Here is a 22,498-nt window from a genome sequence, read left to right as displayed (position 1 = left end):
GGCAGTGTATACTTTTAACACATGCTAAACTGGTCAAGTTAAAGCTTAGGCTCCTGATTGTTTTAGAAAAACCCAAACAGATTATGCTTCTTCTAGCATACTGCTTATTGCTTGCATTGCATAAAAAAATTGTACTTTAAATAAAGTGTGTATAGAATATTTTTCCTTGATCTATGCTTTATAAAATATGAGGACCCTGGTCAATTGTGGATCATTATTGGTCAAGTATCAGAGTGGTAGCCGTGTTAGTCTGGATCTGTAAAAGCAGCAAAGAGTCTTGTGGCACCTTATAGACTAACAGACGTTTTGGAGCATGAGCTTTTGTGGGTGAATACCCATTTCATCAGATGCATCTGACGAAGTGGGTATTCACCCATGGAAGCTCATGCTCCAAAACATCTGTTAGTCTATAAGGTGCCACAAGACTCTTTGCTGCATTATTGGTCAGTTTTCTTTCACTGCGTTTGGCTGTCTAAATCTTTTCTTCATTATCTTCTTGGTTGTGGGAAAAAGAGTTGTATAACTTCCAGACCCCATTGCTGATATGAGCATACATATGCCAGCAACAAGGCAGGGCTTTTGTTTGCAGCCAGGAAGAAAGGATTAGGCCACAACGTATGACAGGAAAGAAAAATGGAAGATTTTTGATCCATAACTGACCCAACTTTATGAATAAGGATTAGTGATCCAGCTATAATCTAAGCAAGGTAGATCCAACATATCAGAAATGTATATTTTACTGTAAAATTCTGAAGTAAACTCTTACTCTAAAATGTTACATAGCATTATGCTGTAATTATGGAGTTCTGTCCCTTTCCTTGAAAGTGTGTAAGCCTTCATTTTTAGCTACAGCTGTGTCTGTACTTACTGCTCACCGAGAAGGTCAAATACAAGTGTGTTTTTAAATAAATAAATAAAATTGACCTTTATACTACATTCACTGAGCCTTGTATTAACCAGAATAATTGATTTAGCACTTCTTGTAAATGTCATTAACTTTCATTTCCTGTTCTTCATTAGTGGCATGATACAGACAACAATCAAATGAATAGAAATGACAGAACACGTATCTTTTTGGATGAAAACGAAATGGATATGACAGTTAGTCACACTGCAGTGATCACACGTAACCTTAAAAGCAATGAAGAAATTGACAAACCTAGGAAAATAGACATCAAATCGTTTTTAGCTGGGTTAACATCTAAAAATGAAGGGCCAGAAATGAACAAGGAATTTCGTTTTTTCTGTGATCCTACAGAGGCAAATTATGCATGTCCATCTCTTCAACAGAAGCCAGACTTTGACCCAGTAAAGAAAATAGATTTCAGCGAATTTTTGACAAGCCTGAAGTCAAGTGAAATGTTTACCAGCCCCACGCTTGAAGGACCTGACAAGGAGAACCTGTTTTTTGTCCCTTCACAACTTCCAGAAAGTAATGCATTTCCTCCAGTGGAGTGTGTATATTCCCATGCACAAGAGAACACTGACAATGTGACTAGACTCTTCAGAGGACAAGATGATGGAATGGATATTACGAAGTGTCATGTATCTGACATTAATACCATGTTCCCCAATACTTCTGAAGCCTTATCAAAGCAATTAGAATGTGGTGATGTAACTGTGGCTTGTGGAGATATGGATTTGACTGCCAGCCAAACTGTAAAAATGTCCCTCTCCAAAAATAACACATTCAATGTTGAGAAATACAGTCAGACCATCAGAATGGATTTATCATCCAGTTTTGTGTCTGACCATTCTAGATTAAAGAGAATATCGAACAATCAAATTATTGTTCCACAGGACCCCCAAAGGCATGTTGAAAAGAAAACTGTAATGGTAGAAGATGAGGAGGGTATTACTCAAAGCTATCCTATCTTGATAGACAGTCACAAAGCATCACAGACTTCTAATCAAGGTTGCAGAACAAGGACTGTGGTTCCTGGATGTGTTTCTTTTGAGCCCGTCTTCCATGGTGATACAACTGGAAAAGAAAATGGTTTTAATGATATGGAAGTTACTGGGAATTGTACAGTTGTAAACTGTAATGAAACTTCCAAGGCAACTGGCAAGTCGTGTTATGAAGCTTTTCAAAAACCAGGAAATGCCATCTCTTTGCTAATGGAAAAAACAGTTTCAAGAGATGACAACATGGACATTACAAAATGTCAAATAACTTCAGATAATCAAGTTCTCAGGGAATGTAGAATGAATGCACACACAATATCTTCTGTGCCAGATAATGGAAGTGAAAAAGGGATCCAAAATCACAGAGCTGCTTCTGATCTGGGGCTAGATTCAAATGCAAATCCTGGTTCTTGGACTTCTAAGAGCAGATTTCGACACAGCACAGTGACCTCTCTGCTTGTTTCCCGGCCAAGTGACAAAACGATAATCTCAGGGGAAGATATGGACTTGACTAGAAGTTATGTTGAAAAGGGCATTGCATGTCAACTTCCTCCTGTCTCTGCTGGTATGTCCACCTCTGTGAAATTCAAACCTCAAAGGTTTGCTAACAAATCTAGCTCTTCTAATTTAAATGAGCAGGAAGAAATGGAAATAACTAAATGTCATGCTGTAGTCATTGACAATCAAAACACTGGAATAACTATAAGCCAACAACAAATGCAGCCTAAAACTATTCCAGGAGAGAACTGGAACAAAGAAGTGAATGAAGCTGTACGTCTTCTAAACCTTGATAAGGAAAATCCTCTTTCAGGAATGAGTGATCACATGGATAATAAAAGAATCCATCCCAATCCCAAAACCGTTATTTTTTCATCACAAGAGCAAGAGAGGGAAGTCCCTAAAAACCACACCATTGCCACCAACAACTGTGTGCTGAAACCTTTGCAAAGGCAAAACTGTGAAATACCTCAACAATTGAGGAAAAGTCTAGTCAACCCTTCACTTGCCTATACTAATGACAAAACTGTTGTTTTTCCAGATGATCCAAGTATGGATATAACCAGAAATCATACTGCTGCTCTTGACTTTGCTCCTATTCTGGTAGCACAAGAATATGAGAGTACACATATTCAGAACAGTGTAATATCTAAACCAAAACAACTACAAAATAAGTCCCTCTTATTTTCTGGTGGTTCTGATATAGATATTACTAGAAGTCAGACTGTGGCAATAGAATGTGGGAGTCTCAGAATGAACTCAAATCAAAAGAATGACACTCCTGGAAATAACCAAATTCCAGCCCTTGCTGCTCCAAGATTTTCTTTCACTTCCGGTGATGAAGCCATTCCCTCTGATATTAAAGGAAATGTGCATTTTGGGAAGATAGCAGGAATACACATTGACTCAAAAAATTCCAAATTGGAACAGCAAAGCCGTACTATGGTAGCATTAAACAAGGTACTGTCAAACACTGCAAATTCTGAGAGACTTTCTTCAACTAGTGAAGCATCTTCACTTTCTTCAAAACAGGACTTCACTAAAACAGCCAGAACATCGATGCCAGATACCAAAAATTCACAGATGGCGTCTCTTTTGGAAAAGTCAGTTTTTTTCTCTGAGGAAAATATGGATTTGACTGGTAGCTGTGTAGTAAATGTTCCTGATACAGTTTTAATGGAAAGAAAAGATACTTTATTTCCAAAGAAAAAGGACTTGACCTCATGCCCTACCATTATAGCTGCAGATAGTCTGCAGAAACAAGGATGTGACCAATGCCCCTTAAAGCCATTGTCACTTTCAAATGAGAAGACTGTCATATTTTCAGTGGACGATGATATGGAGATGACTAAAAGTCACACCATGGCAACAGACAGTAAAATTTACCTAGAAGGCAAGAGGTCAAGTAATGTAATACCCTTAATCCCTGCAGATAAAACTGTTGTATTTACATACAATGATGACATGGAAATAACTAGACCCAACACTGTTGTAATTGATAAACCTATGAAAAAGGCTGCATCCCAGACTGTGCCAGAAGTAGGTGAAGGCACTGGAAGGAAAAGTCTGATTGGATCAACCAGTGAAAAGACTGTTGTGTTTTCACTGGGTGATGAGAATGACATGGAGCTGACCAAAAGCCACACCATGGCAACAGAGGATAAAATTTACCTAGAAGGCAAGAGTTCATGTAATGTAATACCCTTAATCCCTGCAGATAAAACTATTGTATTTACATACAGTGATGACATGGAAATAACTAGACCCAACACTGTTGTAATTGATAAATCTATAGAAAAGGCTGCATCCCAGACTGTACCAGAAGTAGGTAAGGAAAGGAAAAGTCTGATTGGATCAACCAGTGAAAAGACTGTTGTGTTTTCACTGGGTGATGAGAATGACATGGAGCTGACCAAAAGCCACACCATGGCAACAGACGATAAAATTTACCTAGAAGGCAAGAGTTCATGTAATGTAATACCCTTAATCCCTGCAGATAAAACTGTTGTATTTACATACAATGATGACATGGAAATAACTAGACCCAACACTGTTGTAATTGATAAATCTATGGAAAAGGCTGCATCCCAGACTGTGCCAGAACTAGGTAAAGGCACTGGAAGGAAAAGTTTGATTGGCCCAACCAGTGAAAAGACTGTTGTGTTTTCACTGGGTGATGAGAATGACATGGAGATCACAAAGAGCCATACAGCACCAATAAACCGTGAAATTGCCCCACAGGGTGAGTGTGCACCTCTAACCCAGTCTGTAGTTCCTGGAGATAAAATGGTGTTTGTATTTAATCAGGATGATATGGAAATAACTGAATCTCACACTATTGATAAAACTATGGAAAGAGTCGTGCATGCGGATAGATTAAAACCGGATAAGTGGGTTGGACAGGAAGCTTTTTCAAATAGCAAAACAGTTGTGTTTGCAATGGGTGATGACATGGAGACTACTAAAATCCATACAGTGTCCTTTGATGATAAAATTGCCCTACAGGGTGAGCAGATCACACGCATTGGTCCTGTTCTTCCTATTAATGAAACCATTGTGTTTACATGTAACCAGGATAAGATGGATATCACTGCATCTCACACTGTTGCTATTAATAATAATAATCTTAACGGATCTGAGAATCAAGAAGTGTCAAGTAAAAGCCACCACCAGCAGAATTTATGTGGAATATCGGCCCCTATCTGTGGAGAGAAAATGCATTTTATGCATGCAGAAGATTTGGGTAATGGATGCCACTCAGATTTTAGGGACAAACATGGACCGGATTTCTCTGCTTTATCAGTTTTAGTATTTCCCTATAAAAAGGAAGAAACAGATACACTGAATATCCACGATGTTGCCATGGAAAAGTCCATTGGTCCTCTTACTCTATCACTTCCTGAAGTCACTTTGGATATTGTTCAGGAACCACAGAATGTTATTAACCTTCCCAAGGGCAACCCAAGTTCTGTATTCTGCCAGGATCTGAGAAAACAAGTAAAACCTAAATCAAAGAGAGTGTCTTTCAAGCTTCCAGAGAACCAAATAGAATCCCCGACTTACAAGACTGAAAGTCAAAGAAAAGTTGCTGAGAATAACCTCCTGGATTGTGATGAAGAAAATTGTAATGGTGTGTCCCAGGTTCAAATTCCAGTCCAGCAGTTTCACTTATCTAAGGAGATCACTGATAGTTTGAACAGGGGTGCAGTTAATGTGTTGGATACTGGAAGTATAGACTTGAAAGATGATCCAGGGGAGTTGACTTCATCTGGACATGAACGCAGACCCACAGAGTTAGACATAATTGGACCAGACACTGTTATACTGTCTTACAAAGAGACTAAGGAAAATGAAGGAGTGTCTGCTGAATGGGAAAAACTTACAACAGATTCCCAAAAAGACTCTGAACAGACTAAGCAGTTCTCCCAAGTCAATGACATTCCTGCAGAACAAATAGACCCCAGCCTTGTGTCTGAATTATCAGGTATTGTTAATATTTGTTCAAGGCTAAAAAATTGTAGAAGGAAGTCTGAAGTTGTCCCAGTCTCTCAAACTGCTACTGTGTCTAATCTTGCTGAAACTTTTCCCAAATTGGCAACACAACCAGAAGATCCTTTGAGTTTAGGAAAAGATGTTGAAAAGGAGTCTAATAATGCATTTTATTTCAAAGAACTGGAAAATATATATTTTGAAACTGGAGATGCTCTGTTAGACACAACACATATAGATAAATGTCAAATGAGAAAGCTACCCCTAGGTATCTTCCCGCCTAAATTGCCAAACAAAAGAAATTCCACTGTTCAAAGTGTAGACGACCTCAATGCCAAATCAGTGGGCGGAGTAGAAGCTCAGGTTCCAGAAATAAATTTAGTCACCAGCAAAACCTCTGACAACATCAATCCCAGTGGAAGGCAGAACTTGAGCCCTTCTCAGTATATAGATGAGGAATTGCTTCCTACATGCCCAGAGGAAATGGATTCAGTTGAGTTTGTAAGTTATGAGCCCCTTGATGGAACCTGTAATGAGATGAACAAAAAAGAGATCTTTCACAATAAAAACTATCCATTAGAGGAGCAAGAAACTTTCAGCAACCAGAAGAGAGCTTGGGAACAAGAGGAAGAGGAACTCCAGAAAGGAAAGAAGATCAAGAGGGCTGAGAGCTGGGATGGCGATATCACAAAAGAACAGCGGGTGAGCCTAATCACTCAGTAATCAGAATGTGGTCAATTGTCCCAGGGCTTTGATTTCATTCTGCCTAAATTATAGGAGTGTGAATTAAAAAGTTTTAGTGTAGTCTTTACTCTTGGGTTTCTCTCAGTTACCAGTTCATTAATGTTTATGGTTCTCTGCCTTTCCCCACTGTCTTTCCTGTCTTTTGCCTTAGCCACAAAATAAATTGATGTGTGGAACTCCCTACTGAAGTGAGAGGAATTTGGGATAACAGAGAGAGTACTGATTTTCATGCCAGTTTTAAAGCACCCACCCTTAATAGTTTCATGCTAGTTCTTTCTTTGGTATGTGTTTATAGTCATCAAACCATTTGGCAGGGTCACATTGCTTCGTTAACTTTTCCCTAAAGACCCAAACTTAGCAAACATAGTTATTTATGTTTCTAGTAAGAAAGATGGAGCAGGATGTTGTTGATACTTAGAATTATGACCTGTTCTCCAGTAGAATATTTAAATTCATTCCTGCCAAATGCACAGGCAACCTTAATTATAGCATTTTTCAGTGCTTGAATTTGCAACCTTAATAATGTTCTTAGTTCTTTGTGTGTAATAGAGATTTAGCTTAAACTGATTCCTTGTGCTGGCTTAAATTGAATTTGCTGTGTCCATACAAGATTTTACACAGATTTAATTAAATTGGTTTAAAATCATACCTTGAGTTAAACCACAATGCAACTTTGAATGTAAATAAGGAATAAGTCATTGTCCTTGCCCTGAATAGCTTTATCTGAGATAAGGCTCAACAAGTGAGGGACAAACAGCAGGAAGAAGGGATAGGGAGAACAAGGATAACAGTAATGAGGTCATGTGGTTATATAGACTTTTTGTAAGTCATGCCTTTGTTTGGCTTTGTTTAATCCCTTAGCTTTTTCTGTTTCTTTATTTGTAATTCCTGTGCCTACTTTTATTTTTATAACTTTGCCTGGCTCTTTTCTAAAATTATGTTTTTTAATTCCTTAGACTATTTCTATAATGAGAGCGGGTGGGAGGCATGAAACAGAGCAGACAAAGAACAAAATAGTTAGCATTACCAACTGCATACAAAACAAGGTGCAATGATTGGTTGGCCTTGGAGGAGTGATGTTCTGGAGTGGGACTGAACTGGGCTTTTACTTCACAAAGAGTGGTGAGAATGTCCAAAAGTTGGAAAGGTGACTGCAGCCCCAACTGCCAGAAGAGCTGGGAGTTAGACAGGTGGCTGGTATGGCCTTATGGTGGAATGCCTTACTATTTAGTACATATAAATAGGACCCTACCAAATTCCTGGCCATGAAAAATGCATCACGGACTGTGAAATCTGGTCTTTTGTGTGCTTTTACCCTATACTATACAGATTTCATGGTGGAGACCAATGATTCTCAAATTGGGGGTCCTGACCCAAAAGGGAGTTGCAGGGAGTCACAAGGTTATTTTTTTGGGGACAGGGGTGTCACAGTATTGCCAACCTTACTTCTGCTCTGCCTTCAGATCTGGGCAGCTGGAGATTGGCAGCTGTTGGCCGAGTGCCCACCTCTGAAGGCAGCGCCCTGCAGCAGCAGCACAGAAGTAAGAGTGTCAACACCATACCATGCCATTTTTACTTCTGCACTGCCTGCTGGCGGCAGATCTGCCTTCAGCCTTGGGCACCCTGCCAGCAGCCACTGCTCTACAGCTGCCCAGCTCTGAAGGCAGTGCTGCCACCAGCACCAGCATATAAGTAAGGGTAGCAGTACCGCAACCCCCCTACAATAACCTTGCGGACCCCCCCCAACTCCTTTTTGGGTCAAGACCCCTATATTTCCAACACCGTGAAATTTCAGATTTAAATAGCTGAAATCAGGAAATTTATGATTTTTAAAATCATATGGCTGAAATTGACCAAAATGGACCATGAATTTGGTAGGACCCTACATATAATATGCAGACGCTAAACACGATTTGCTATGGAAAGTCACAATGTAGCTGTTATATAGCAAGTGTCCAAATAAATATCTGTTTTCTTAACACTGTTTGATTTCAGGCTACCTCCAGCATCATTTTGTCTCATACCCAAGCAGAAACTCAAGAGGGTGAAAATCCTCCAAGTCTATCAGCAAAAAGCCTGGAGAGGACCAACTCTAGCAACAGCAGCTGTCTGGATTCTCTTAAAGCTGACATAGATCTTAGTAGTAAGACTCTTTTGGCAGTATTCACCTAAAACTGTTAACTTATTTGGGTTTTAATCAACTTAGTAGATAAGGGTCTCTTACCAGCATTTATTTTCTCTGGGAATGCTGCATGTCGTGTTATCTCTGTATGGTAATATGTATTAATCTTTCTCAGTTAAAATTGCTCTTTGATTCTGTGAATGAGTACAAATGGTAATGGCATTTTTCCTAAGAAGTGATTTAGAAAAAGCAGACTCTTGTTACTAGTTGAAGGAAGGCCTGCAATAATTTTTATCTGTCCTCACCAGAAATGGTGGTTATATTCATAATAGAGAGAGAGGCTCAGGTGTCACAGATCAATTGAGATGACACAAGGGGAACATGTACTAGAGAGAACTGAAGAAAATATAGATAAGTTTCTTTCATTTGATTATTCAGCCAAATAAGATTTGAAAGTTGGAAATATACTTTGAACAGAAAATCCAATTAAAATGTAACTTAAAAACAAAAACATCCTTGAAATTTGAGAATGTTGGAGTTAAGATTCATAAGCAACTTAACTCTGATCCCATAACCCTTTTCACCACCAGCCTAATAAGTCATGTGAATAATATTCAAATGGTATTAGGATATATTCTAAAACATAAACATTAGAAACTTCATATCATTAACTACTAATGAACTTTCCTATTACCTCAAATTTCCCCAACAGTATTTCTTTTGCTGCTAAGCCCTGGTCTACGTTATAAACTTATGTCAGTATAACTATATTACTGAGGGGTGTGGAAAATCCATAGCCCTGAGCGACATAGTTATACCGGCCTGTAACTCCCAGTGTAGACAGCACTATGTCAACGAGAGGGCTTCTCCTGTCAACATAACTACTGCCTCTCAGGGAAGTAGAGTACCTATGTCGATGGGACAAGCTCTGCCTTTGGCATAGGTAGTGTCTGCACTAAGCCCTACAACAGTGCATCTGCATTGCTGTTGTACTGTACATGTAGACAAGCCCTGCGTAAGCATATTTTTTAGGCAGAAAAAGCATTGTTCATATGGTTTGAAGGTCAAACTCTGAATTATATGAAAATTGTTCTGGTAATCTGAACTGGTATGTACCTACAGTCATGACTTCATCTAGTTTTATTTTTGAACCACAGCAGTCTCCTTTCTCTCTAGTGCAGCGAAGCAGTCAGATGGAATCTCAGCTTCTCATGGACAGTATTTGTGAACAGAATTTATTTGAGGTATGTAGATATCTAAAAGGCTTTTAATTTTTTTCCTAATAAGAAACATGTTGCCTGTCTTCTCTTTGGATACTCTTTTGGATGCACCCTTGCTAATGAGCATACTCTAATTAGCACTTTATTTACTCTGCAGAAATTTCAGGATGGTGTTATCACAGTAGGGGAGTTTTTTACGCTTCTCCAGGTCCATATTCTAATTCAGAAGCCCCGGCAGAGTCATCTTCCAGCCAACGTGAGTATCTAACCTCTCAAACGCATACTCATCACTGCCACTTAAAATGTGTTTCTCAGTCTTTATTTCAATTATTTTATAGAATCTGACTAAAGACGGCTAAAGAAGTTGAGTTGTAAAGATCTTTTTTATCAGGCCCACAGACTAACCAGCCCTTTTCCCTTTTCCCCAGTTTACTTCTGAATAAATATGGACAGTTTATTTTCCAACCCTGTAGATCAGGTCACCTCAGAATTATTACACACTAAGGGCTTACCTACATGAATACTTAGTTTGTGGCATGCCAGGGTGTGAATCTACCCCCACTAGCCTGCGCACTAAGTATCTATGTGGGCACTTCTGATGTGCACTAGCAGTTCTTTTGTGTGCATTGATCTACTCCCGTATCCTGTACTCTGCTTTGAAACTGGCTTTGTAAATATATTCTGGAGTGCAGCTTTTATTTGGTAAAATGGCAATGGTTACATTGGGGCTGGTCTAGCCCAACTTCTGTTTCTGATCTCTTCCTTGTGCCAGTAGGAACTGCTCATTGTGCCAGAGATGATGCACACAACACTCCTGGAAAGTGGGAACATTTAGCTTCTTACAACAGCAATCTCTGACTAGTTTAGGAGTAGCTTTGGCAGGATATTTTATTGTATTTTCTTATATTAGTCTTGAGGGCATTCTGCACCAAAAAATTAAAAATTAGGCACACAATATTTTAAAATTCTGCAAGTTTTATTTGTCAATAAATAAATGCAGAGGCTTCAGCACTGCGTTTGGGGAGCACAGGCCACTGGCTGCACAAAAGTGGAAGGTCACCCTGCTGCCTCCCCAGCCCCAGGACACGGACTCAGCAGTGAGGCTGCACCCAACCCTGACACAGCACAAGACATGGATCTGCCCCAGAAACACCCTGGGGCCATGCCCCTCTGCCCCAGGTGTGGGGCAGGTAGGCTCAACAAGGCAGGATCTAAGTGTGGAGGGGCTCAATGTGGGGGGGATCCACATGTGGGGTGAGAAGATTCTCTGTGGGACAGTCTGGGTACAGGCAGCTCAGTTGAGGGGGGTCTAGGTGTGGGGAGATCTGGATGCACAGTGGCTTGTTCCAGGTGCAAAGGCAGTGGGACTCTACAGGGGCTTCCGGGTGAAGGTTGTTGAGGCTCAGCAGAGTGGTCTGGATGTGGGAGTCTCAGGAGAGACATTTGGGTGCGGTGGGAGTGGGGCTTGGTGGGGTGAGGGTCTGGGTGCAACTAGTTGGGGGTCAGTCGCATGGGGGTCTGGATGTGGGGGCTCAGGGTGCAGGGGGTGGGGCATAAGGTTGGGGTTTTGAATGCAGGGATCTCAGTGGGGGGTGGTCTGGGTGCAGGGGTGAGGGTCCGGAGGCAGAGAGTCTGGGTGCAGGGGTTGAGGTACAGTAGGGTAGGGTTTGGGTATGGAGGGCTAGGAGGGTTCTGGATGTATCGGGTGAGGCTTAGCAGGGGTGTCTGGGTATGGGTGGTCTGGATGCACAGGGATTGGGTGAATGCGAGAGCAGCACCCCGTAAGCTGAGGAGTGATGGGGGCAGGAAGCAGGGGAGGATACTGAGCTTCCTGCAGCTGGGGGAGGTTTCTGGGGGTGGGTCTGACACAGCCCCAGCCACTCCTTGTAGGGGAAGGGGAAGTCTCAACATCTCCTGCCTCCAGCCCAGCCAAGACTAGCAGCTGATCCCGGCTCAGAGTAGGAGCCACTGGCTGGGGTGTCCCCAGGCCCGCAGTGATTTACCTCTCCACCAGCTACTCTGGGTGCCTGAAATGTTGTACCTGTGCTGCTTGGGAATGGTGTGTCAATGCTTTTGCAGAAATCTGGTAGAGTGGGGACAATCAATGGGACACAATCATTCCAGGGTATAAAATATATCAGACGGACAGAACAGGTCGTGGAGGGGGTGGCACTATATGTGAAAGAAAAAGTAGAATTAAATGAAATAAAAGTCTTAAGTGAATCCATATGTTCCATAGAATCTCTATGGACAGTAATTCCAAGCTCTAATAAGAATATAATAGTAGGGATCTATTGTCGACTACCTGACCAGGACAGTGATAGCGACAATGAAATGCTAAGGGAGATTAGAGAGGCTATCAAAATAAAGAACTCAATAATAGTGGGGGATTTCAATTATCCCAATATTGACTGGGAACATGTCACCTCAGGACGAAATGCAGAGACATTTCTTGATACTTTAAATGACTGCTTCTTGGAGCAGCTGGTACAGGAACCCACAAGGGGAGAGGCAATTCTTGATTTAGTCCTGAGTGGAGCGCAGGATCTGGTCCAAGACGTAACTATAACATGACCGCATGGAAATAGTGACCATAATACAATAACTTTTAACATTTCTGTGGTGGGAAGAGCACCTCAACAGCCCAACACTGTGGCATTTAATTCCAGAAAGGAGAACTATGCAAAAATGAGGGGCTTAGTTAAACAGAAATTAAAAGGTACAGTGACTAGAGTGAAATCCCTGCAAGCTGCATGGACACTTTTCAAAGACACCATAATAGAGGCCCAACTTCAATGTATACCCCAAATTAAAAAACAGAGTAAAAGAACTAAAAAGGAGCCACTGTGGCTTAACCATGTAAAAGAAGCAGTGGGAGATAAAAAGGCATCTTTTAAAAAGTGGAAGTCATATCTTAGTGAGGTAAATAGAAAGACACATAAACACTGCCAAATTAAGTGTAAAAATATAATAAGAAAAGCCAAAAAGGAGTTTGAATAACAGCTAGCCAAAAACTCAAAAGGTAATAACAAAATGTTTTTTAAGTACATCGGAAGCAGGAAACCTGCTAAACAACCAGTGTGGCCCCTGGATGATCGAGATACAAAAGGTGCACTTAAAGACGATAAAGTCATTGCGGCGAAACTAAATGAATTCTTTGCTTCAGTCTTCACAGCTGAGGTTGTTAGGGAGATTCCCAAACCTGAGCCAGCTTTTGTAGGTGACAAATCTGAGGAATTGTCACAGATTGAAGTGTCGCTAGAGGAGGTTTTGGAATTAATTGATAAACTTAACAGTAACAAGTTACCGGGACCGGATGGCATTCACCTAAGAGTTCTGAAAGAACTCAAATATGAAATTGCGGAGCAAACAACTATGGTTTGCAACCTGTCCTTTAAATTGGCTTCTGTACCCAATGACTGGAAGATAGCTAATGTAACGCCAATATTTAAAAAGAGCTCTAGAGGTGATCCCGGTAATTACAGACTGGTAAGTCTACCGTTCGTGCCAGGCAAATTAGTTGAAACAATTGTAAAGAATAAAATTGTCAGACACATAGAAGAACATAAATTGTTGGGCAAAAGTCAACATGGTTTCTCTAAAGGGAAATCATGTCTTACTAATCTATTAAAGTTCTTTGAAGGGGTCAACAAACCAGTGGACATAGTGTACTTAGATTTCCAGAAAGCCTTTGACAAGGTCCCTCACCAAAGGCTCTTACGTAAATTAAGTTGTGATGGGATAAGAGGGAAGATCCTTTCATGGATTGAGAACTGGATAAAAGACAGGAAACAAAGGGTAGGAATAAAAGGTAAGTTTTCAGAATGGAGAGGGGTCACAAGTGGTTTTCCCCAAGGGTCAGTCCTAGGATCAATCCTATTCAACTTACTCATAAATGATCTGGAGAAGAGGATAAAAAGTGAAGTGGCAAAGTTTTCAGATGATACTAAACTGCTCAAATTAGTTAAGACCAAAGCAGACTACGAAGAACTTCAGAAATATCTCACAAAACTAAGTGATTGGGCAACAAAATGACAAATTAAATTTAATGTGGATAAATGTAAAGTAATGCACATTGGGAAAAATAACCCCAACTATACATACAATATGATGGGGGCTAATTTAGCTACAACTAATCAGGAAAAAAGATCTTGGAGTCATCGTAGATAGTTCTCTGAAGATGTCCACACAGTGTGCAGTGGCAGTCAAAAAAGCAAACAGGATGTTAGGAATCATTAAAAAGGGGATAGAGAGTAAGACAGAGAATATCTTATTGCCCTTATGTATGCCCACATATTCAATACTGTGTACAGATGTGGTCTCCTCATCTCAAAAAAGATATACTGGTACTGGAAAAGGTTCAGAGAAGGGCAACTAAAATGATTAAGGATTTGGAATGGGTCCCATATGAGGAGAGATTAAAGAGGCTACGCCTCTTCAGCTTGGAAAAGAGGAGACTAAGGGGGGATATGATAGAGGTATATAAAATCATGAGTGATGTGGAGAAAGTGAATAAGGAAAAGTTATTTACTTATTCTCATAATACAAGAACTAGGGGTCACCAAATGAAATTAATGGGCAGCAGGTTTAAAACAAATAAAAGGAAGTTCTTCTTCACGCAGCGCACAGTCAACTTGTGGAACTCCTTGCCTGAGGAGGTTATGAAGGTTAGGACTATAACAGGGTTTAAAAGAGAACTAGATAAATTCATGGATGTTAAGTCCCTTTATGGCTAATGCGGTCTCTAAATAGTGAGTTTTGTGGGCCTACAGACTAACGTAGCTATTTCTAGAGCCCTGCGTGGATACAAAAATGTGGATCTGCATCCACAAGAATCAACTTGTATCTGACCCACGATCCACAGTCCAGCTTTTACCTGTATCCACACTGCACCCGCAGCAGCACACTATTCACAGTGCCGCTCAGGAGGAGCGTCTGTGTGCATGCGTGTGTACTGGATAAGAAATCTATATGGTTTAATAAATGTACACACTACTGTTGTTATTATTTTAAACATCAATCTCATTATAGAACAGGCATGAGAACAAATAGCCTTTTACATTAAAAATAGTAAAATAAAGTCTCAAGTCAAAATGACAAACTGAACTGTAAAATAAAAAAGTCTGCCGCCTATTTAGCTTGTGATTTATAAAGTCCTCACAGTTAGAACTCATCAGTCCCAGTTTCTTTCCACCAGCCACTGTTCTCCCTGTGGAACCATGCAAGGAGAATACTATCTCAGGGCTACAGTGCTTCACTTTTTCTGGGGCTCAGCAGGTCATCCTCCTAAGCAGGCTGTGAGCAGGGGAGTGAGGAGCAACAACAGGCGTGCTGTGACGCCAGGCCAGTTTCCCCACATGGGCACAGGAGGGTGGTGCAGTGGTGATGGGCATAGGAGGGGGGTGAAGGTGCTCTCCAGCTGCCCAGCCAATGTTTTGGTAGGTCATCCTCCACAGCCCACTAGAGGGCTGTGAGTGGGGGAGAGGAGCAATGATAGCAGGTGGTCCGTGACTCCAGATCAGTTTCCCCAAATGGACACAGGAGGGGGTGCAAGGGTTAGGGGTGAAGGGGGCACAGTACAGGGAATAGGAGCGATGAGGGGAGTGCAGGCTTAGGGGTGTAGGAGGTTGGTGCAGGGGGTTAGGAGCACAGGAGGGGGGTGAAGTGGCTCTTTGGCTGCCCAGCCAGTGCTTAATTTGTGCCGTATCAGGTCAGTTGGAGAGGGAAGCAGCTGCTTCTGCAAAGTAAGTCAATATAGCTTCCTGATTTACTTTGCAGAAGTAGCTGCCTCCCCCTCCAATTGACTTGATATGACAATGAAGTTGGGAGAGGTTTCCTAAATTGCTTGGCTGCTTAAACTGTGGTGATAGGAGCATGGGGGATTTTGCTACCTGTCTTGATCTATCACCTCCCTTTTTTCTGTACATGTGGGGAGAGAGAATATAAGATCTGGAAAGTGTGGAAGTAGCCTCATAGGCTATGAGCTGAAGACAGCTACTTCCCTGCCTTTGAGATCCTATATTTAGAGCTCTGCTCGGATACAAAATTTGTATCTGAATCCGATCCGTGATCCACAAAAATGGTCTGTGGATATCTGCTGATATAAAGCGAATATACACGGATTTGCAGGACTCTAGCCATTTCACTAGTGAATGAACAGTCAACAAAACCAGAAGCTTCCTTCGTCCATCCTTGCTTCAAGTTAGAACAGCCTACATAAATTCTTGTCTATGAATAACATTTTCAAAAGCATCCAGTGACTTAAGCACTTAGGAGTCTGTCTGATTGAAAGTCAGTTGGACTTGGTCTTCTTTAAGTCACATGAGTGCTTTTGAAAATTGTATCCTACATGGTTTACTATAGCAATTTTCCTGAACTGTAACCTGTGTACAGATACTCTAGGGTTGACCTTTAAGAATAAAAATACTTGGCACTCATATAGCATGCTTCATCCCTTGATCTCAAAGTGCTTCACAAAGGTGAGTATATTCAAGGTAAGGAAGTGATGTCTTGCCTTCAGATGCGTAGTAAATGTGGTACAGGATGGAATAGAACTCAGCACTTCTAACTCTAGTGCTCTGCCCTTTCCACTAGGCCATGCTGCCCCCCATAGGAACTTTCTCTGCAATAAAATTTCTGCTAAATAACTCTCAATCCTGGTACTAATTTCTGGATGTGGATTTGACTTGAAGTTGGTGTTTCTGAAATGCACTCTTTTTTGGATTTTTCAGTTTAATTCCTCTTTCCCTCTCTAGTATGCAGTGAACACAGCTCCTACTCCAGAAGACCTGATTTTCAGTCAGTACATTTATCGCCCCAAGCTGCAGATTTATGAAGAAGATTGCCAGGTTCTTTCTCAGATGATAGAAGAGTAAGAGAGGGCTTGTTTTTTTGTCATTCACAAGGAATATTAGTTTTTTGTTTGTTTAACCCATCATCTTAGATTTGGCTGCATGCAGGATAACCTGAAGGGAGTAATTCCATTATTTTCCACTGGACAGGAGGAAAAAAGTTCAAGACAATAGTAAATCTGTTTAATTTTAAACAAGTAATAATTTAAACGTATGTATTAAAGCTGAATGTGGGAAAGTCTTGGTAGGATTTGTGGGTCTGGAGGTGGGTAGAGACAAATCTGCCACCAGTGATTTAATTTGTTCTTTATCTCATCAGACCTGTAAATGTAACTTAATGTTAGCAAAAATAAACATTTTTAGACACTTTTATCAAAGCCAATAAAAGATAGCAACAGAAGAAAGAGCATGATGGATTACAATCTGCCATTATCTGTTCTAATTCTTCAGAATTTATCAAGTTAAAATACAGACAGTACGATATCCCAGAGTCTTGAGTTTTCTTGTTCATAATTGATTCTAGTACACCTCTACCCTGATATAAGACAGGTTCGCATATAAGGTGGTAAAGCTCTGACAGGCCAGGCCGGGGCCGAAGGGTTCAATAAGGGGGAGATGGTCTTGGGGGCGGTCAGGGGCTCTCCTCCCCCAGGGTCTGGGGGCAGGAGCTGTGGGAGGGCACTTTTGGAGACCCGGGAGATTAGCAGGGGGCTGGGAGCAGCCCACTCCGCTTCCCTCGCCCTGGCCCCAGCCACGTCCCTCAGGAGAGGGGGCTTGGGGGAAGGGATGCCCCCGGCACTCACCAGCAGTGGCAGAAGCAGAGCAGCCCGGCCCCAGCCTGCTCCACTCTGCCAGCTCCCAGGCGCAGTGCTCCGCTTCCCACCGCAGGTGAGTATGGGGGGCATCTTTTCCCCAACCTCTCCGCACAAACCTGCGGCGGGAAACGGAGCGACGCGGCCCCAGCCTTCTCCGCTTTCCTTGTCCCGGCCCCAGCTGTGTCGCTGTGGGGAGGCTGGGGAAAGGTCCTGCACTTGCCTGCCCGGTGGGAAGTGGAGCGCCACGGCTGGGAGCTGGCGGAGTGGAGCTAGCTGGCTCTGGGCTGCTCCGCTTCCCGCCACTGGTGAGTGCGGGGAGGTTGGGGAAAGGACGCCTCCCATACTTACCTGCGGCAGGAAACAGAGTGCTGTGGCTGAGAACTGGTGGAGTGGAGCAAGCTGGGGCTGGTCTGCTCCACTTCCCACCGCTGCCAGTGAGTGCCTGTTGGGGGGTGGGGGGAGGGATGGATAGAGGTCGGAGCAGTCAGGGGACAGGAGGTTGGATAGGGGGTGGGGTTCTGGGGGTGATTAGGGATGAGGGTCTCTGGAGGGGGCGGTCAGGGACCAAGGAACGGAGGGCCAAAGCAAGTTTGATATAACGCGGTCTCACCTATAACGGTGAGATTTTTTGTCTCCTGAGTACCGCGTTCTGTCGGGGTAGAGGTGTATCTGATTCTTTAGTCACGCTGCAGTTATACTGCTAAAACTAAACAAAGGAAATGGAATGTAAAAGCTCTCCTAAAAACTTAACAACCATAACACCAATTCCATTTCCTCCTCTTTTGTTCCCTGAATAACTCTGCCCTGCATGCTCAGCCTTCCCTCAACAAACAAACAAAAAAGACAGCTGGGGAAAACATGAGCTTTGCATCATATTCTGTAGGTCACCAAATCTGGGCTTGTGCAGATTTGAGATGAAAATAAATCCCAGGTTGCCCCTTGTTTAAACTAATGGATTGTTAGATTATCCATGGCAGTAAAGCTAAGACAGTATCTCACAGAGAGAGGCAGTCTCTCAAGTAATCAAGGAAAAAGCCACTTGGGAATTTATACCTCAAAAACATCACCTGAAACTTCACCTGGAACACAACTAGTAACCAATGGAGATGTTGGAGCAGCAGATATTTAATGTGCTTTCAGCATGAAAGCAAGCTTCAACTTTCAAATTCAGCTTCTAGATTTCATTGCAATAATCCAGCCTCAAGGTGACAAAAGTCTTGATAACCATAGCATGAACCATATTAAAAACCATAACCATATAAAAAAAAATGGTACAGCCTTTATGCCCCAGGCCGAGGATTAAAAAAAAAAAAAATCACTCTTGGCAAAGTTTTACATGGATATTGAATAAAATCTTCAAATTGTGAATAAAACAGTAGGCTCATCCTGTTAATTGGGGTAGGTTCTGATATAATGTGAATGACTTCTGGGCACCTTGCTTATCCTGTAAACATTATGGATGAAATCTTGGTCCCGCTGAAGTCAAAGGCAAAACTCCATCAACTTCAGGGGGGGCCAGGAGTTCATCCTAAATTACCTTGACCTTATCCATGCCCCAATCTTAAACGCCAAATAAGTCATTGCACTGCACCAGCCAGTTCAGATATGGAAATAAGTTGAATTATGACATCATATGTGCTGTCTTACATATGTGCGGTCTTACATGGCTACAACAAGACCTTTCTCTGACCTTTTTTCATATTTCAGTTTAAAGTTGTGTGCAGGTGTCCAGGATAAGCTTTTGGTGGATGTGAATAAGAGCCTCTGGGAGGTGATGAGGACTTTCTCTGATAAAGAGGTAATGCCAACTGTTGCAGTCTTATTGCATGCAGTTATAAAAGTTTGAATGGTGACTGGACATGACTAGCTAATTGTGGGACAAAAGGCAAATTGTTATTATAGATCTAAAACTGGCTAGGAGACAGGAAATAAAGAGCTGGAATAAACAATGGTCAATTTTCATCATGGCAAAAAGTTAACAGCAGAATGTCTTAGGATTGTGTATTAGGTCTTGTGCTTAGTATAGTAACAATCTGGAAAAGGGGAATGAGTTGTAAGGTAGCAAAATTTCATAGGTCTAAGGCCAGAAGGGACCATTTGGATTATCGTATCTCTCTTCTTGTATAACAGGCTGTAGAACTTCCCCAAAGTAATCCCGAGAGCATAGCTTTTAGAAAATATCCAATCTTGATTTAAAAATTGTCAACGATGGAGAATCCACAGGACCCTTGGTAAATTGTTCCAATGGTTAATTAAAACAACTGTTAAAAATTTACCCCATATTTCCAGTCTGACTTTGTCTAGTTTCAATCTTCAATTTGATGGTGATACAAAGTTATTTGGGTTAGTTGAATTAAGAGAAGAGTTAGGAATTTCTGAGGGACCTAACCAAGCCAGGAAAATAGATTACACAGTGGCAGATGATGACCAGTGTTGATAAATGCAAAGTAATGCACATTGGGTGGAAAAATTTGAACTCATACACCTTTCTGGATTCTAAATTAATTCATCAACTCAGGAAAAGAATCATCATGTCACTATAGACCATGCAATGAAGAATTCTGCTCAGTGCACCCCTACAGTCAGAAAAGCAAACAAGATGTTAGTATGTGTAATGAATGTTATGGATAAGGCTGTGTCTGTCATGGAAGTCACTGATTCCGTGAGTTTCTGTGACCTCTGTGACTTTTGCAGCGGCTGGTGCTGGCTCAGAGGCTGCCCGAGCCAGGCAGCCCCTGGGCCAGCAGCAGCAGCAGTTCGGGTGTGTGGGAGGGGGCTCAGGGCTGTGGCAGGGGGCTGGGGTGCGGGGTGGCGCTTACCTGGGGGAGGGGCACCCCGGCTTCCACTGGCATGTCCCTGCAGCTCCTAGGTGGAGGGGCCAGTTGGCTCCACGCACATAGCAATGCGCAGAGCCCCCCAGGCTGCCCCTCCCCTAGGAGCTGCAGGGACATGCCGGTTGGAGCCAAGTAGGGAGCCTGCCAGGCCTGCCAAACCGCGTTCCCCTCCCCAACACCAACGGGCCACGGACTGTATATTGCCGCCTGTCTCCCCTTCCGCCACCCCAGCACCAGCGGGGGTACTGGGCCATCTGCTCCCTCAGCACCCTCTGCCTCCTGGCCCAAGTTTTAGTTAGGGGTATATAGTAAAAGTCATGGACACGTCACGGGCCATGAATTTTTGTTTACTGCCTGTGACCTGTTCATGACTTTTACTAAAAATACCCACGACTAAAGCATAGCCTTAGTTATGGATAATACAGAAAATATTTTTCCATTATATAGATCAGTGAGCCTCCTTCCATCTGGAATGCTGTATTCAGCATTGGTTACCCTATCTCAAAAAAGGCTATTAGAGTTGGCAAGGGTTTGAAGAAGGACAATGAGAATGATTTGGGGCATGGAGAAATTCTTACAATGAGAAACTGAAAACATTTGGGTCTGAAAAAAGGGGACACACTAAAGTATACACAATAATTAATAGCATTGAGAAAGATCAGGAGCTTCACTGTCTCAATACAAGAACAAGGGGACATTCAATGAAATTAGAACACAGTAAATTCAAAAGTGATAAAGCAATACTTTTTCACAGTTCATAATTAAACTATGGAACTCATTGTCACAGGATGTCATTGAGATAAAAAACTTAGCAGGATTCAAAGATGGGTTGGACATCATTATGGATAACAACTCTTGGATATTTTTGTTATAGTTAATGTTAACAAATGTTGCAAGGGATACTAAGCCAATCTCTGTTAGGGATTAGAATGAAACCTTCATGTTGAAGTAGATTGTCTTGCACCTGCGTTTCTAGAGTGCGGATGGTGTGTGTCTTTCACCCTTCCCTGAAGCTTCCGATGTTGGCCACTATTGGAGCCAAGATACTGGACTACATGAACCACAAATGTGATCCAGTATGGCAATACCATATATATATATATATATATATATTTTAAGTAGAGTTGTGTTAAGTGTCTCAAATAACCAGAGTAATAACCTTTCAGAGTGCTTAAGGCAAAAAAAAATGCATATTACTCCTTGTATGTGCTGAAAGCCCCTCTTTTCTAGTTATTTGACATAAGTGTCCAATGCTATTGGCGTTCTGATACTTTGTATGCTGCTCTATTTTTGAATAAGGGATTTCCAACTTGCTAAGTCTTTGCAAAGAATAAAGTACTAAATTATACTGAGCCCGATTATCATTATGGAAATTCCTGACCCAAATTTTTGACTCCTGGTATGTAGAGCCCCATGTGAATACAAAATTTTTATCTACGTCGGATCCACAAACATGGTCCCTGCCCCAAAGAGGATTGTGATGGACTTCCCTGGGATGCAACCTGGGACTGGGGTACCGCTGAGCCCTCTAGCATACCAGCCTGGGCCCCCTCTCCCGCTGTGAGGCAGTGACAAGCTGAAATCCTCTCCAGACCTTATACTTACACAACCATACACAAGCAGGGAACACCCCAAGCTGCAGTTACATGAATGTTTCTCCTAACCACTCATGAACCAAGAATAGAGAGGCTCTAGCCAGTCCACAGCCAGAGCTGTACCATCTTGCCCTGGTCAAAAGCCTGACCAACGTAAGTTTATTTCCCAGTCCACGCCTCAGTGTGGAAAGAACAATGCAGCCCATGTTCCTGAGCAGATTTACCTTTGCTCTTCCAACAACACACTCTTTCAGTAAAAATATAAAACAAATTTATTAACTACCGAAATATTTTAAGTGATTATAAGTAATAATGTGTAGCTCAAAGTTGGTTACCTAAGAAATAAACAAAATCGCAATCTAAATTTATTAAACTAAACAAGATTTGAAATAAGCAGTGTCTTACCTTGATGGTACCAACAGTCC

General features: G+C 41.9%; 1 protein-coding gene across 1 annotated transcript in view; it reads left to right on the top strand.

Moving 5' to 3' along the window:
* Nucleotides 1-22,498, top strand: part of KNL1 (kinetochore scaffold 1) — a 50,226-nt gene that overhangs the window by 15,068 nt on the left and 12,660 nt on the right. The window contains exons 10-15 of the mRNA XM_050954775.1: nt 1,021-6,594; nt 8,632-8,779; nt 9,935-10,002; nt 10,136-10,234; nt 16,734-16,849; nt 19,352-19,442. Coding sequence (XP_050810732.1) covers nt 1,021-6,594; nt 8,632-8,779; nt 9,935-10,002; nt 10,136-10,234; nt 16,734-16,849; nt 19,352-19,442 — 6,096 coding nt within the window. The remainder of the gene's footprint in view (nt 1-1,020; nt 6,595-8,631; nt 8,780-9,934; nt 10,003-10,135; nt 10,235-16,733; nt 16,850-19,351; nt 19,443-22,498) is intronic.

Source organism: Gopherus flavomarginatus, chromosome 5, assembly GCF_025201925.1.
Source record: "Gopherus flavomarginatus isolate rGopFla2 chromosome 5, rGopFla2.mat.asm, whole genome shotgun sequence".
In the NCBI taxonomy this organism is placed as follows: Eukaryota; Metazoa; Chordata; order Testudines; family Testudinidae; genus Gopherus; species Gopherus flavomarginatus.
The sequence above is the reverse complement of the archived record's forward strand: the minus strand, read 5'-3'. Positions and strand labels throughout refer to the sequence as shown.